General features: G+C 37.9%; 2 protein-coding genes across 11 annotated transcripts in view; one reads left to right on the top strand and one right to left on the bottom strand.

Moving 5' to 3' along the window:
• BCAR3 (BCAR3 adaptor protein, NSP family member) overlaps positions 1-9378 on the top strand; it is a 61567-nt gene extending 52189 nt beyond the window's left edge. For all 4 annotated transcript variants that reach the window (XM_075759941.1, XM_075759942.1, XM_075759945.1 and 1 more), the window contains 6 exons: positions 1050-1681; positions 4402-4517; positions 5267-5438; positions 5620-5743; positions 6560-6769; positions 7593-9378. In XM_075759941.1, coding sequence (XP_075616056.1) covers positions 1050-1681; positions 4402-4517; positions 5267-5438; positions 5620-5743; positions 6560-6769; positions 7593-7780 — 1442 coding nt within the window. In that variant the 3' untranslated portion in view covers positions 7781-9378. The remainder of the gene's footprint in view (positions 1-1049; positions 1682-4401; positions 4518-5266; positions 5439-5619; positions 5744-6559; positions 6770-7592) is intronic.
• The window catches only part of FNBP1L (formin binding protein 1 like), a 61525-nt gene continuing 53722 nt past the window's right edge, over positions 8949-16751 (bottom strand). For 5 of the 7 annotated variants that reach the window (XM_075759949.1, XM_075759952.1, XM_075759946.1 and 2 more), the window contains 5 exons: positions 14746-14855; positions 13989-14121; positions 13416-13510; positions 12798-12946; positions 11172-12410 (listed from right to left, as the gene is read on the bottom strand). In XM_075759949.1, the coding sequence (XP_075616064.1) occupies positions 12232-12410; positions 12798-12946; positions 13416-13510; positions 13989-14121; positions 14746-14855 (666 nt within the window). In that variant the 3' untranslated portion in view covers positions 11172-12231. The other 2 variants (XM_075759948.1, XM_075759951.1) reach the window with 1 other exon arrangement.

Here is a 16751-nt window from a genome sequence, read left to right as displayed (position 1 = left end):
AATTTATAGTGCCTATTGTGGAAAGGCTTCTCAAGACAAAGTTAATATTAAGTATTTGTATAGCGAGACTGTATTTTGATAGGGTGTCCTCCTGTTAACAGTGGGATGGACAGACATTCATAAAACAAGTTTCTGTTCACCAGTAGTTGAATTGATCATCTTATTCCAACCCATGGCTGCAAAAACTTTTCTTTTGGTACTGTAATAGTTAACCTGAAGACTACTGCTGTGCACTTTGTCATGGGGTCCTCCAAGCAGGTTCTGGTATCATACTGATTATCAGTGGTCACAGGCTGTGATTTGCAGATTTTGTTGTCTGCATAAATTGAGAGCCAGCTGGGAAACAACCAGTAAAGCCCACATGATGCAACTGGCCATTTTGCTGTAGATGCCAGCAAATGCACTTGAGAACTGCGGGTTGAGAATGTCTGATAGAGGGTTCATTCCTAGGTTGAATGCCAAGGTTTGCATATGCATTGAGTACAGGATGAGGCACAGAAGTATATGCATGTGTCTCTCCAGCTCTTCAAATCAACTACTGTTTAGCAAAAAGATTAGCATCCTTGAAATTAATTCCTTCCATACCTTATTGCAGGTTCAGGCTTGTCTTTGGGAAGCTTTTCTTTCATCTCAAACTTGTCATTCTCAGAAATGACTCATCTGCTATGTGGTGTGGCTGGAAGTTTCTGTTTTTATAGCCTAGATCAGGTTACAAAGAAACCTCCTATTCCAAGCCATGGAGACTATCCAGCTCTGACAGTATAGCCTATGTATGCAGCAGGAACTAGAATTATTGTCAGCATTACCACAGAATAATATTATGGTGCAGCTGTTCTGTGTATTTGGGATTTTGGGAGGATCAGCAAGTGAATGGAATTTGCTGGTTAGCTCATTCCTCAAAATATAATTTCATATACATTTTTGTCAGCAAATACTTGACATGATATGACAATATTTTCCTCAGGAAGTGGCATTAAGAGATGAACCCTGGGACAGGCATCAGGAATTGTATATGTTTTGGCCTTCTAAAATACCATTTTCCCCTGCAGGTTCAAGACATCCATCTCGATTACCTGAAGCAGATGCAGACTCCTGTCTAACCTCTCCTGCATTTAGAACAGGCAGTGAACCTTCTCTAAGCCCCACAGTTGTTCAGAAAGTCACCTCTGAGTCACAAGTAGGGGAAGCTCTTAGAGGATCAGACAGTCAGCTCTGCCTGAAGCCTCCACCTAAACCCAGCAAAGCATCCCAGATGAAGCCCCCAGATTCTCCTTTAGCTTCCCACAGTTCAGAAGGACACTATTGTGAACTAAGCCCTGCCAGGGATCCTGCAGCAACAAAACAACATTTATGTCAGAAGAACAGCTATGTGGAACATCTGACACGAAAGGAGAGGGGAACACACTCATTCAGGAACTCTGAAACAAACTATTTGATCCTGGAAGATGACACTACAATGAACTCTGCAGAAGCTTCAACTGAGATGATTGAAGAAGACAGCATCTTTTATGCACCTGTTTTTGAGACGGTGTCTAGTTTTAAACCAAATGATTTTGAATCCAAACTACTTCCTCCTGAAAATAAGCCATTGGAAACATCAATGTTAAGAAGAGTTAAGGAGCTTTTCACCAGCAACAATCCAAAGATTATTGCACAGCATATTCTTAGAATGGACTGCAAGGTAAAAAAAAATTCTTGCATTTTATTTTATATCGTGCAAGTTTAGACATTTTACAGAACTGATTTGAAAAGATTAATGGGTAGATTTGTGGCTAATGTAATAAATGTATTGACTTGCTTGCAGGAATTTTTAGGGCTTTTTTTTTTTTTTTTTTTTAAGAACAAGAATGTTAACAAATCCTTTGGATTAAAGATCTCACACTATCCTTGACATCAGACTCAAATTCTCAGTGTTCCATACATCTCTCTAATCTTGTATCAGTTGCTCTATATCTGTGATTCAGCCTTTCTTCTATACTGGAGGAAGAGCTATCTGTGCTCTGTAAAACACTGTGGAAAGAACTACTCGTGACAGGAAATAGCTAGTTAGCTTGGAAGGGCAAACAGTAGACAAACATTACGTGGTTGCCATACTGCTGGACATAATATAAGATGTTCAATTGAACTAAATATATTTAAACTTCTAAAACTAGCTGCTCTTCTAATCTTTGTCTGAGTCTCTGTCTTACAGCTGGATAGGTGGTGTGGGAAAAATAGCTATCAGGACTTCTGCATTTCTCTCCTATGAGAGAACTGTATTGTTAGTGGAATTGTTTAGAAAGATGTAAAACCACAAAAAACTATTTTCACAATATAGACTTTTTTCAGCTGACAGGGCTTGGAGATCAGCTATCAGATCAGAAATATTGGAAACACAGGAGAAGTCATCTTAAGAGATGATGAATTTGTGTAATAAAAGAAATGCAACTGCAGTTGAATCTGCACCACTTTGCTGAGACAACTGAGTGCTGTACCTGCCATGGAGCAGCTACAGGAACCACGTGTCAGAGGCTTTGTTGGATTTCAATTGGTTGGTTTTTTTAAGAGCAGCTTGAGAAGCAGCACATATGGCTACTTAGTGGGCAACTCCATTGCAGACAAGAAGGGAAGTGGGAAAGGTGGTGCTCCAGAAGAAACATGTCAGTAGTGCTCTGCTATTGCTGCTGCACTGATTCACACCATAGGTCTGGGAAGGGGGCAGGTCACTGGAGCAGCAGTGGGATGAGTATGCATGAGTGTCTGCCAGCTGCTGGGTTCCTGCCAACAGCAACCACAGCTTCCCTCCTCAGTAGCAGTGTTGGCTGCTGGTGACTCAGAAAAACTCGGCTGCACAACTGCTTGGTCTTTTCAGAAGTGATGGATTGTGGCTTCTTTACCATGGTTCCAAGAGTAGAAAGAGCATTCTCTAACATTTTAGTTTCAAAATTCACCTTTTCCTCCATCAACCTAGTAACAATAACTAGAATGTCTTTTAATATATTGTTAAAAGAGTATGTTGCTTGAAGGCATAGGATATGCATACCTTAGAGAAGTAGTAAGGGGGTTTATTTTTTTATATATATATATATTAAATTAGCTCATTATTAGTTTTCTTATTTTAAATCCTGCAAACTTTGGAATGGGGCCAAGGAAACTGGCCTGCTTGGAAGTGTGAGAGCCTGTACAGTTAAGAGTCACTGGAGTGTTTTACAGAAACAGATTTTTGGATTTTGGAGCAGGAACAGTAACTAGCTGGGACGTGTCGAGAAGTCTATTTTATCTTCATCTCACAGTGCTGAGAGCCAATGACTGTTGTTCATTGGTAACTTGCTGCACACTAGTGCGCTGGATAAGAACTGCATGATACAGTGAGATTGGCGTGTGAACTGGGACCAGAGTAAGTGCTTTGTACTGAAATTGGTGATAAGGCTGAAGTTTGTAGGTCTTCTCGTGTGGCATCAGTAGCTCAGTTTTCCTTTTAAATAATGACATTTCTAATAATGAAAGAAGCACCCATATGGTAATTGATGGAGTGAATATCTGCCACTTGCATGCCTGAGAAGGCTTCTTGTGTCGAAGGAGTAGCAATCAGGGGCTTCATATCACTCCTGCATCTCCAAGTGAAACAGGTTTTCCTACAGTGCTAGATTTTATACCAATGAGGCTTGTTGTGTGGCCCAGATATTGCATTCATCTTTTCACAACTAAGCCTGCTGATGGGTGCATCAGAAAACAGCAGATAGATTGGTTTGTAAATGTGTCAATGTGCAGGTCTTAAGCTAGCAGATAATCTCTCATTATCATAGTAGTGTGGGTTTGCTTGTAATTAGCATATATAATTGTTATTGATATAACCAGTACCTCATACTGTATGTTTAAAAAGCAAAGACAAATTGGTGAGGATGTCAGCTTTCACATACTGACCACTAGATACTTGACATTCAGTGTCCTCCCTAAAGTCCTTTTACTAATTAATCCTTATGCGGACCCTGTGGTGTAATCCAAAAACATTCTGAGTTGTCGGCTTTTTTAGAAATTAAGGCGGCGAAGCAAATGTGTATGTAGGGCTGAAGAGCAGTGCCACCCTGACAAGGATCAGGCCAAGAAAGCACCATGTTTCCCAGAGCTCGCATATGAATCTCCTTCTGGAAGTGGAGGATGGAAGCTTGATAAAGCATTTTAGTCACACTTTTTATATGTTTTCTGATGGCTGAATGATGCAAAAAAAATATTTTATTGGTCTTTTTGTGTAAGGCACTGAATGCGTAGAAGTTAAGTTTTTCTTAGATTACTGTATTCTAATGTTGCATGCTGTGCACTTAGTTCTATATGCTCTGCACTAACCTGGAAGACTTGTATGTGCCTAGGGCTTTTTTTTTAAGTTAGTTTCAAAACTCATGCACAAATTTTTGCACTTGACAGGTGGCAAGAATACTAGAAGTTTCTGAAGAGATGAGGAGGATGATGGGAGTGAGCTCCGGTCTTGAACTGATTACCTTGCCTTATGGACACCAGCTGCGCCTTGACTTAATTGAAAGGTAAATGTTTCTGTTACTCATTTTAACGGCAGATGGCCAGAAGATCAGAGCATTGCCACATTGTACTCTACATTTCCTCAATGCTCTCCTGTACCGTTTTCTGAATTCATGAGTACAGAAGATAATTTAGTGAGATGGCTTCTTTTTAGATAGGAAAAATTCATTAAGGTCATGGGGCAACTCCACGCACGTACTACAGGGAAAGGGGAATTGTATTGAAAGCAGGGTTGTGGAAGAGACACAACACTTGCCTTCTGCAACTTAGGAAAGTACTTAATAAAGGAAAAAATCATTGGCAAAGCTTTCTGTAAAACCTCTGCAAAAGTTAAGGGGGAACAATTAGGGTCTTCTATCCCTGATCTAGCTTTTTGTGCTTCTCTGATTCAGAATTCAGTAGTTTGGTTGCTAAGATTTAAGGGGAAGGTCCCAGGATTTGAGTGTGGAGGACAAAGGGAATTGGGGCAATTTTCCCAAGAATTAATTGCTTGAGCAGAATTTTGTATAGTAGTAATATCTTAGGAAAATTTATTAAATTTATTAAAACAAAAATTCAAAGCCAATGTATATATATTCCATATAATAGCATTACTGCTCTTGATACAAAGATATTGGAAAGAACAAGTTTGCTAGGCACATCGAGATATTGAAATATATCTTTGAATTGATCTTCTCTGAACGCATGTACAGCATAATGTATTATTAATTTAATATTTTGTAACTACTAGTATAAATTGTTTCACTTCTTACAGGCACAATACCATGGCAATAGGAATAGCTGTAGATATCTTGGGTTGCACAGGAAATCTAGAAGACAGAGCGGCAACATTAAACAGGATCATCCAAGTCGCAGTAGAGCTGAAGGACTCACTGGGGGATTTGTATGCATTTTCTGCCATTATGAAAGCACTGGAAATGCCACAGGTAAAAAAATCTGTTTCTCTTGATGTTCCAAAACATGGAGTTGTTTGATGGTTTATTTAATTTAATTTATAAAAGTTCTTCAAGACTAGAAAGATCATCAGAACAAAAACTTCCATAGCAATTGCCAGGAAAAGTGCACTGCTATGAGTCAATAATGGTATTCTCTATTTTGCATGAACAGGTCACGAGGTTAGATCAAACCTGGACCTCTCTAAGACATCGTTATACCCAGACAGCTATTATGTATGAAAAACAGCTGAAGCCGTTTAGCAAAGCTTTGCATGAAGGACAAGATGAGTGGAACAGTGAGTATGAGTGTCACTGGTTTCTATTTAGCTTTTTAACTCTCCCACTACAGACTTCCTTACACAGGGAGATGAGGCAGCTGCTGTTTTGACAGCTGTGCATCGTATGTTAAAATGACTACATGAACCTGTATAATGCAGTATAAGACAATGAAATAGAAGGAAACAGTCTGCCAGCCAGACATCAGTATGTGCTTGTGTGCATGTACCCATGCAGAATGTAACATTCTGTGCAAATCCAGACTCCAAACTGCAGCATCATGCCTCATAGACAGAAAAAAATAATCTCCTCCTTCCTCAGAGGAGAGTTACTTCTGGCAGATTTTGCTTTTTATTTGCTTTGCCTATTGGATCAGAGGGTGAATCCTCAAATACAATACAAAGAATGGGCTAATCAGATAATTCCTCCGATCACATCAGGTGCTCCTGCATTCAGATTCTTTGCTGCTCTAGTCTCCAAAGAGGTGCAAGGTGGAGAGAACATTTCTGAACACTCCTCTAAGAGAAGGGGTAGAGAAGGAAAATTTTTTAGTCTCATAGAATTTATTGGAATGACTCAGATTTTAAATGTGTTTAAAATTCAGCAGAGCCTTCTCCTGTACCAAATAAGAGTTTTTCAACACTAATTTGGCCTTCTCCTCCAACCAGTTCACTGGAAACTGGTAGGACAGGTGTATCTGAGGTAAGGTGCTAATTTGGAAGATGGAAGACCAACACTAGTTTCCAACTTTGAAAAGAATATTGCAGTTACAATACCTTCTTCAATTAGCAGGTTTTATAATGTCTGATGATATGATTTGTTACACTCTATCCCAGAGGCCATGAGTGCTCCACACAACATAACTGTGCCACTGTTGATGCCTCTTGTTACCCTGATGGAACGACATGCCGTCATTTTTGAAGGTGTGGACCTGTGGGAAAGCAACGACCAAAGCTGCGAAATAATGCTCAAGCACTTGGCCACAGCTCGTCAGATAGCACAGAATGCAGAAATGTACAGCTTGACTGCTGCACGGATGCTGGAAGGTATGGAGCACTAGTAGGAGAAACTGAATGTGTGGGTTATGTCTGAAGAGGAAGGTCTCCACATCAGTGCCAATATAAGTCAGTGCAAGAAATTCTTCTCCTCTTTCATGGAAGTTGAGATACTAGCAAATGTCCTGCAGGAAACTCAGTCTGAGGACAACATCAGTATTGTGTAAAAGCAGACAGTAAATTATGCAGCACTATAGTTCGTCAATAAGCAATAGAGCACATATTTTTGCTAAAAATATTCAAAGTTCTCATGACTTAATATGGTGACCCTTCTAGCACCTGAATAGCAGTACAGTAAGAACTGAGGGTAACTTTCTCTCTTCTGTACAATTCAAAATTTCCTACTCTGACTTTTGTGAATAAACCACCACCCACCATAATAGGATTTTTTACAGCAGCATGAGATGCAACACCAAGATCTTGTCTGCTTGCAGCCAGAAAGCAGCAACATGTTAATAATGTGACTTTGTATTTTAAATTTGCAGTGAAAAAGTTAAAAGGAGGGGAGAGAAATCCAAGTGTTTCTGCAGGCAGCATGTATAATTATATTTAAGGTCAGGCTATAATGACAATTCTATACCATTAGAACTGAGCAAAGGATAGCCTCTCCCCCTGTCCCTAGAGCTATTTGTGTGGTGCTACTAAAATGTCACAGATGGAAAGGATTGTCACTGTTTTACTAGCTTGTTAAAATCATTATGCAAAAGGAACCCTGCACACTCAAGCTTATTTGGAGGGAATACAGTTTAAAAGCCATTTCTTCTGAATAAAACCTTCCTGATGCTGATATTATGGGATTCTTTTTACTTACTAGGTTTCCAGCCAGATGAAGAGATGAGTGAAATCTTCAAGACAGAATTTCAAATGAGATTGCTCTGGGGCAGCAAAGGAGCACAAGTTAATCAAAATGAAAGATACAAGAAATTCAGACAGATTTTAACTGCACTTTCCCGAAAACTGGAACCTTCTCCAGTGAAGCAGGTGGAACAATTCAGTATATAAGTCTGTAAACACCATTTAAATTATATACTTGAACTAACCTTAGCTTTCTTTTGGCAATTTGATACTGCACAAACTTCTTGCATTTCACAAGATGTTTAGAACTTTTAACTGCACAATGCACACTTGTTTTAAAACTACTGATTTCTAAACAAATTATTTATTTACTGTGTCACCAAGTCATTTAATGAACTCTTTAAACAGTCAGGTTATCCCTGTAAGATAGTCTTACAGTTTTCTGTATTTCCCCAGAGTTGCCATGTTTTGATAATGCCTACCAGTAAGGGCATTGGCATCTTAATATTAAAATGAAGCAAACAGTGTAAATAAAATGATAGATTAAGTATGTGACATAGCAGAAAATTTGTTGTATAATAGCCCTTTAATGAATATAAAACACTGCGCATAGAATTGTGAATTAAAGTGTATCTTTATGCAAAATAATTTGCATATTTGCAGATCACAGAAATACTGCAGGTTGCAGAAATGATCCTTTACCTGTGAGGAGGCTCAAATATCACTGCACTATGAAAGTAGAAAATTGTGTATGTGTTGGGACAACTTTTTTTTATTTTAAGACAGCATCTGTAGTCCTTTGGCTTTTGCTGGAGCCTGCACAACAACTACGCTGCCAGGAATGAATGATGAAATGGGAAGAACAAACAATCCAGATAATTAAAATGCTTTCAGATATGAGTAAACGTGGGTGTATGCATATATTAAACTTGTTTCATTTACTGAGGTGAATCAGTTTGGTAAGTAGTGTGTTGGGTTTTTTTTTTTCTTCTTCCTTTGGATGAAGACAAAGCATAAGCTGTTAGCACTTTTCATAGGAAATCAGCATGCATGGTGTTTGTATAAAGATTGCTTTAGCAGCAAATGCCACTTTGGTGTATAAGCATTATCTTCAGAAATTGTATAAACATTTAGGCAAGAACATTTAAGTTAGAGCTACATGTGCTTGTTGTCAGTAAGCCTATTTCTGGAGATGTTAACTTATAGCATTTGAAATTATCTGAGTAGCCTAATGAAAAAACCAACACTGAAGTGGTATTACCTGTTTCTCCCATCTAAAATTATAGCAGAGGTTCTATCACTGTAACAAGAGATTACAGACCTCATGCTGAAAGTCTCCCTGTCAATCTTAACAGAAGACAAATGGGGAAGCCAATTAGACCATGAAAAGATTTTTTTATTCCATGAAAATATTCTCAACAGAGAACACTATTTTTAAACAAAGCATTTAACATTTAGGAAATCAACATGTGCACAAAAAAAGGATTAAAAATTACTGGAAAATGTAAGATTCTTTAAGACAACTCACATTCAGAATTTTAGAGTAAGTGATTTGTAACTAGCTGTGCAAGTACAAATGTCTTTTTCCTATGTTTAATAACCCTCATACAAGTTGCACTATCCCTCATGAAAGCAACCTGCCTCCAAAGGAAGCAAATCCTGGTTTTAGAAAAACAAACAGTAGCGTGAAAAGAACATTTAGTCCTTTACCAGGAAGTGTTATTACTGACCTGCAAGGCTATTAGCCAGGCAAACCACAGGCCCTTTAGCAGAAAATACACAGATCACATGATTTAAAAAAACAAGAACAAAACAAAACAAAAAACAAAAACAAAACCCCCAAACCAACAAACCCCCCAAAACCCAAAAACTACCCACGTAGTTTTGTCAGTATTGAGTAATGTCACATTATTATATAAATAACCCTGTATACAAGCTCAAAAAATCTAAACTGTAGAGTTTAATAGCCCCCATAATACACAAGGTCAAGCTGTGTAATAGTGGTATACATAACAAAAGGAATAAACCTCTACACGTCACTCAAATTCAGTTTTACTGGTAGTACAGTTCCTAATAACACTGAAATTAAAAAAAAGAATCCAGCACTGCTGCATCCAAATATTGCTTCAGACCCCAGAAAAACAGGATGTTTTGAGTAGTATTTCATTTCACCAAACAGCAGGTGGCTGGGTTGACAAGCTTGCTTTGATACAAGTATCCCTCCCCCCAACATTGCTAGTCTAATTCTTATCACTCTAATAAATCAGATATGATGTATTTATTAATAGCGCTACAAATAGGAGGCAAGACAACATAAGCAATAGGGGCACTGCAGACAACTATATTTACACGTATAAACATATCCAAATTTCAATTGTTTACAAGTAAAAGTGCACATAGATCATTACAAAGTATCACTCAAATTTCAACTGGTCCATACAATGAAGCATCACCTGGAAATGGACTAGCACTGCAGTAATTAAAATTGGAGCTTCATAGTGAAAAACTAAAAGACAGTTTCCATAAAAATATTTTAAAAAAATATTAATGTCAAATGGAGATACACATTTCAATGTATAAAATTCATGATGTACCATGTATCCAGTAAAGTAGAGCTCTAGAAAACACCTACCGTGGCTACCTCAGCAGCTGCAGCACTGTGAAAAGAGCTGAGACACAAAGCCCTTTGTGGGATACTGTAAGTGGTAGTGTTGGCAAACAACAGATTTAGGCACTCTAGTTTAAGGCAGCATTTGAATGGCAAGTAGTTGACTTCTGAAAACAGTCATTAGCTTGCAGCAGTGAATTCTCTCCAGAGGTGTTCCAGGTTCTCAGTGCTCACAACAGGTTACTGATGTGCTGAAGATGGACCACAGTTCTAGAAGTTTCATTGGTTGCATCGTAGGCTAGAGCTGAGATGTGTTATTTCCCCATATCAACACAAATACATCATGGTCTCTTATCAGTTATGCCAAAAACTGGAATGTAATGATGGTTGCAGTGGTATAGTTATAGCAGCATACATGGATACTGGGATGAAACTCTAGTGCTGAGGATACTTAAACAAAATGATTTGTTACAAAATAAGACAAGCAACAATGGCAAAGTGTTAGGCAGACATGCCTGAATGTCCTAGGCATGCAGGAGGAGGTTAATGGCGAGCATGGAGGTGGCACAGGCAGACTGGTAACTGACATATGGTTCTAAATGACTGCCAATTAAAAGGAGTTGGAAAAGAGCGTAATTGAGATGATAACCAAAACATAGCACAAGCTAAACAACTATAGTTTGTGCATCTGGGACAACCTGGGACAATGCAAATAAAGCAATTTTAGGAGCAGTAGCCTTTTTTTTCACTCTGGTAATGGAACTCTGTTTTCCCGCACAAATTGAAGAATTTGTAAATATATCCTTACCTATGTATGGAGATGCTAAGATGTTAGTGACTAAATGTATGTCTGCATGCATTCATGCAACTAGCTTTTCCCCTTGGGCCTCCCAGTCTAGCACCCCCACCCCCCACCCCCCCCAGCAGCTGCATGTAACCTCCTTCAAGATCTCGCCCATTTTCTCAGAAACCCGCTTCAGGAACCTGCAGTCCAAGAGGAAAAAGAAAAGAACAAAGTTACTGAAGGCCTTTAGAAGACAGAGAAGCGTGCTCAGTTCTAACAGGCCATTCTCAGTGGCTATACATTAGCCTTGTACTTAATTCCACAAACTCTCATTAGAAATACGAGCTACATCTTTTAGATTAGTTTTTTTGTTTTTCTTCTAGTAATCAAGTAGTGCAATGCAGTTTCCAATCCTCAGTGATTTAACAGTGAGGGGAATTACTGCACATTTAAGACCGTGATTTCAAACTAAACATGATAGAATTCAAAGACTTAGCTTACAGGCATACAGATTAAGAATATAGCATCATTCCCTTTTCAGGAGCAGAGAGAGGTTTCAGTAAGACATCAAGCATTACATGTGGTCTCTTTTTTTTTGTTTGTTCAAGGTATCTAGAGTTAAAACAATGAAGTTGTGTCCAATACACAACATTCTACATTAAGTACTGAAAAGGAAGGAGAGAGGCAGGTCAGTGGACTTTCTGTCCTTCTTAATCGTAATGTTTTTTCCTGAGTATTTTTGTTGAGCTTTCAGAATCAGAAAATATTTTCCTTTTTAAGAAGTGAAAGCTGCCAAGTATTTGCTAAGGAAGGAAATTAATAATTTTCAGTAACTGAGTTCAGTTAGTTATTAGAAGAAAAAACGCTCTGTTTTAAGCATATAGTTTAAGTCATGAAAGTGGGAACAGTAAATCTTAAGAGATCTTTAAAACTAAGTAATTTTTCTATAAAAACAAAGTATTCTATACAACAAGCAGAAATCCTGGTCTTTTTCAGTTTAATAGCTGAACTGGATTTAGTGCTTGGTAAAGCAGGAACACTAGATAAGTTAAACAAAGCAGAAGACATTGGTCAAAATTACAGACCAGTGTAAGATACATAATTTAATGTGGTCATCTCTGAAAAACACTATAGCAAACTCACATTGCAAACAACAGACCGTTGCTGACTTCTGATATTCTAAATGCTTTCCATGAACCTGTGTAACTTACTATTTTTCCACTATTTTCCCTGGGGAATGTACAACTGAAAGCTGCCACTTTACTGTTAGATATAGGTTACTGCACCTTTGCTGTTTTTCTCTAGCGTTACATCTATATATGATGTTGGCACATAGCCTTCCTCTCCATTATGTCTTCGAGCTCTTGTCCACCCATCTCCTTTGTCCTCCTCAATAATGTACAAAATTTCCCCTTCTTTCATTGCTAGAGTGCCTTCATTATGACCTGGGAAAAACAAGAGGCAAAGAAGTCTCAGTGTTCAGTCAGAATTTTAAGTCATCTTTTTCCCAGGGCACAGTTTCCAGATTATACATAAACAGGAAGAACCAAAAATCTGTGCAAGAGAACATATGGTCAAACAGGCTTACAGACAAAAGCCTAGTCCAATTTGTAAAGCTGAATATTTGCCAATAATTGTGCTAATATTTATCTTAAAACAGCACAAAAGTACTGCTCATGAATTAAAGTGATTTATAAAATATTTCCACTGATCTTATAAGCAACTAGTGGCTCATACAGATAATTTACTTTAAATCATTTTACCTATCTTCTCCATAACAAATTATCCATGCGTTACAGTCAAGGAATCATAGTGTATGTTGTTAACCTTACCATCAAATGGATATATTGCCTTGCAATGTCCTATAGCTGGTAACGGATCATCATCTTCAAACTCATCATCAAACTCATTTGAATGTGCATGTTGCTGTGCTGGGCCTCGAACTTCCTGATTTGCATCATCTGTGTAACTCCCTTCAGGGCTATAATGCAATAATTGGAGTGTGAGGACTCTGAAGAGTTCTTAGCTCTAAAACTCAGAACGTATATGCATCACAGAAAGCGCAGACTGTGGATCACTGGGAATGCCTGTTAGCAGTTTTTATATTTACTGCTGGACGTGATTTTCTGAAAATACTGATCTAACAAAGGCTTGGATTGAATTCTGCTACATAACAAACATGAATTTGACATACCTGTCTCTACAGAACATGAAAAACAGGTGAGTCAGGCAATGGAGTGAGATAGCTTTAAAAGGTGCTGCTATATGAGTGGGTGTTTCAATTAGACTCACTTTTTTTTTTAATGTTACCATAATGACATGAAGTGACCTCTAGAATTCAGAACCAGTAAGATCTTCCTTGAGAAGGACATAAAGTTTCAAAGGATAAGTAACAACAGATGCCCCGATTCTAGCATAAGATATAAAAGCAGTAGAGATAGAATAGTGACCTCTCTCTGCCTTGTGTTACAAGGTGGTTGATATCACTGCTGTGCCGCCTGTCGCTTCTGGCCGCTACTTTACCTTCAACTTCAGAGAGCCAGGCCTTAGGGGAAAAAAAAAAAAAAAAGACAAAAACTGGTGTCAAAGAAAACTTGATTCTAAACCAGCAAGTACCACTGAACAAATGCACTTAACTGCATACAGTTTACTTGTCAGCACACAGCCACACAGAGACTGCACCCACACTTGAAGTCTCCTAATTACTTTATGTGAAGCATGAACCTAATGCTTAGCCTATACTCCATACTAGTCTTAGGGAAAAAAATAATCTTTAATCACATATGAATTTCAGAATAAGTGATTAACAAGAAATTCTTCTGAACAGTTTACTTCTTAAATAATGTACATCCTTAGTCTAGCTAGATAAATGTACCTGAAAATATGGCACCCCACAAAAAACTATGAGGAGTGCTTTCTTAAATCAAGTAGTCTTTTCTGGGTGCTGTATTTATAACTCATATAGCAAATTACCATTTTTATCACTCATTTACATTTTACAAGGAATTGTTTTAGAGTCTAACCTCGTTCTTGTGTATTTCCATCCGAAGACGGTCCATGTTGCTCATAGTTTCAGTTAATTTTGGTTGCAAACTGCCTGGATCACCCATCTGGGGATTTTTTTCATAAACATCCTTCATCTTGATGAGGGCATCTCTAAAAATGTACAAAACCCAAAAATCATTACAAAAATGACATACATCAGTATTGATTCATTAAAGCTAAAATAATGTTTATGTGTATGAGATCTTGACCCATGGTTAGATACTAAGCACAGACATGGGAACTACTGCTCCCCACACCATGCCTAAATCCTTTACCCATTCTGTCATCTTAGCACTTTGCCTTCCTTTCTTGTGTCATGCACAAGCACATAAGGACTCCAACTGTTGACTCTTCTCTATACAGTCTCAGAGAATAGTCCAACTGTTTCCCATAGTGTTTGTTATACACAATTTCCTAAATATTAATGAAGTTCTTAATGCACTAAGTTGCAGCTCTCTTGCTCAACAGACCTAAGCATTGATTATTTTTTTTTTAATGTATGCTTTTAGATCCAATGTTTCCTATGCCATGTTAGGATCAAAATGTGTATGATAGTAAAGCAGAGGGAAGCAATGCTAACAGAACCTACATACAATAAACCATGAACTAAAAAATACTTTGTAATAGCTTGGACTAGTATATTCTCTCCTAGCTTCTGAGCGCTGTTGGCTTAGGTAGAGGACTTCAAAATAAACAGAGAGAGAACCATGCCAAAATTCCCAAAAATGCACTCACTTCTGGTCTGTTTCCTTCTGTAGTTCTCTGTTAAGTTCATCGATTCTCTGTTGCAGTTTCTTGCGTCTTTGTTCTGGAGGGAGATGGCTGAAGTCTTCTAGTGCAGGGCCCTGCAAGCAGAAGTAGTATTAAACAGGTAACAGGCGCCTATCAGGACAGCTGAACTGACATACCCACACACGGACAGCGTTCACTGGAAGCAGGATGGACCTTCTTAAAAACTGTACTTGACACACAGCTCTATAAAACACCGCAACAGAATAAATGCGCGTTCTTGCTGCCAGACCGTAGTCATTCATTCAAGGTTCTATCTGCCTGCTGTAAGAGTTGGCTCACAGATGTAATTCAAAGTTTGTAGAGTTAATTATTTTTCTGAAAAGCTGAGCCATGTATCTTCCTATTACATCCACTGCACTTAAAGCAGATTTAGAAAGGACAGAATTAATTACTACAGAGTAATTTCAGAACAAAAATCGAAGATGTGTCTATAATATGACTATGTATATAACAGATTCTTTCTCTGGAGTGTGTGTTCTATGGCGCTTTCAATGCTATCAAAATACTGTATTTTGGATCTTCATTCCCAAGTACTATTACAGTTCTCTTCTGGAAGTTCAGCAATCTTGCTAGAAAACATACTAAAACTTGCAAAGTTCTGATACGTTTTACCTCAAGTAAAACTAGTTCATAGAGCACAGAAAAAGCCTTTATAGCATCAAAATAGTGACTTAAATTTGTTAATCTCAATCAAAACCTGGTCAAATATTCCAAGTCACCTTTTTCATTATAAAAAATAATGTTTCAGAGAGAGGAAAAAACCTCTTACTTTCAAAACTTTTTTTAAAAAAAGTTTTTAAATATTTTTAAAGAAACTTAAGACCACCTATCATTATGAGCCCAAACCTGCAAAGGTTTGATTGCAAACTTGTGCCAAGATTATAAACAGGATGGAAGGACTTGGGTGTGAAAAGCATGGAAAGAGATTTTTTTTACATGTCTTAATGAGTTTGTTGTAAAAACTCTTCCCCTCAGGGTGACAGACACCAACAGCATCAAGAAGGAAATATGGTACACGTCTTAATAACAGAAAGTTAAATTATTTGTGTCTCGGTTGCCTCAGAAAGTTGGTTTTAGCAGAAGAAACCCCCTTGCCATTACAGTAACCCTCCACGGAGGCAAACCGAACTGGACAGCGTTTCTTTTGTCAAGAAGAAACTTGACAGAAACTTGACTGTCGCAATTTTGACACAAGCAGCCTTAGGCTCAGGTGCCAAGTTCCTAATACCCTCTCTTAACATCTTCTTGCCCCTCAACTTCTTGGTTCTTCTGCACTTGTAAAATCATGACCTCACTGCTTTTTAAGAAGGGAATACAAGACACCATAAAAAGAGGGAAATCCAGATATGTTGTTTCAAAATAAAGCAGAAGTGTATCTTTCTGGAGGAAAAAAATAATTAAAATCCTTTCAGGTCCTTTTACACACTGCAAAGCAACAAAAAGACAATCACATTCTCTGTATCATTCCTCCTTACACGTCAGTTAAAACCACAGTATCCTACAGCAATAACCAGAAGAACAGAGGTCTTTTTCTGAATTTTCACTGATTCACTCTGCAAAACAACAATACTGATTAAGGTGTAGTTTTCATTTAATAGAACAGCTTTCTAATATTCCTAAGCATAAAGAATCATCTCCTCTGCAATTTTGGGGCTAAATTCAAAGGAGTGAATTTTGCAATATTCAATATTCCTCCTTTACACAAGTTCTGTCATCTTTTCATATACCTATTTTTAGCTGCTTTAACAATTTTCCTGACAAAGAGAAATCACCAAGTATTTCCATCGTGACCAACTCGTGAATACTGGTCAACTTAGTTGCAGCCAGATCACAAGTCTAATTCTCTTACATTAAGCATGGATGATTAAGAAGACTGTGTATATGAGTGGAAAAACCTGAAGATGTATTTCAGCACCTGACTTAAGCAGTTATGATATGGAAACATTTTC

Source organism: Balearica regulorum, chromosome 8, assembly GCF_011004875.1.
Source record: "Balearica regulorum gibbericeps isolate bBalReg1 chromosome 8, bBalReg1.pri, whole genome shotgun sequence".
NCBI classification, from domain to species: domain Eukaryota; kingdom Metazoa; phylum Chordata; class Aves; order Gruiformes; family Gruidae; genus Balearica; species Balearica regulorum.
This window is presented reverse-complemented; position numbering and strand designations above follow the sequence as displayed.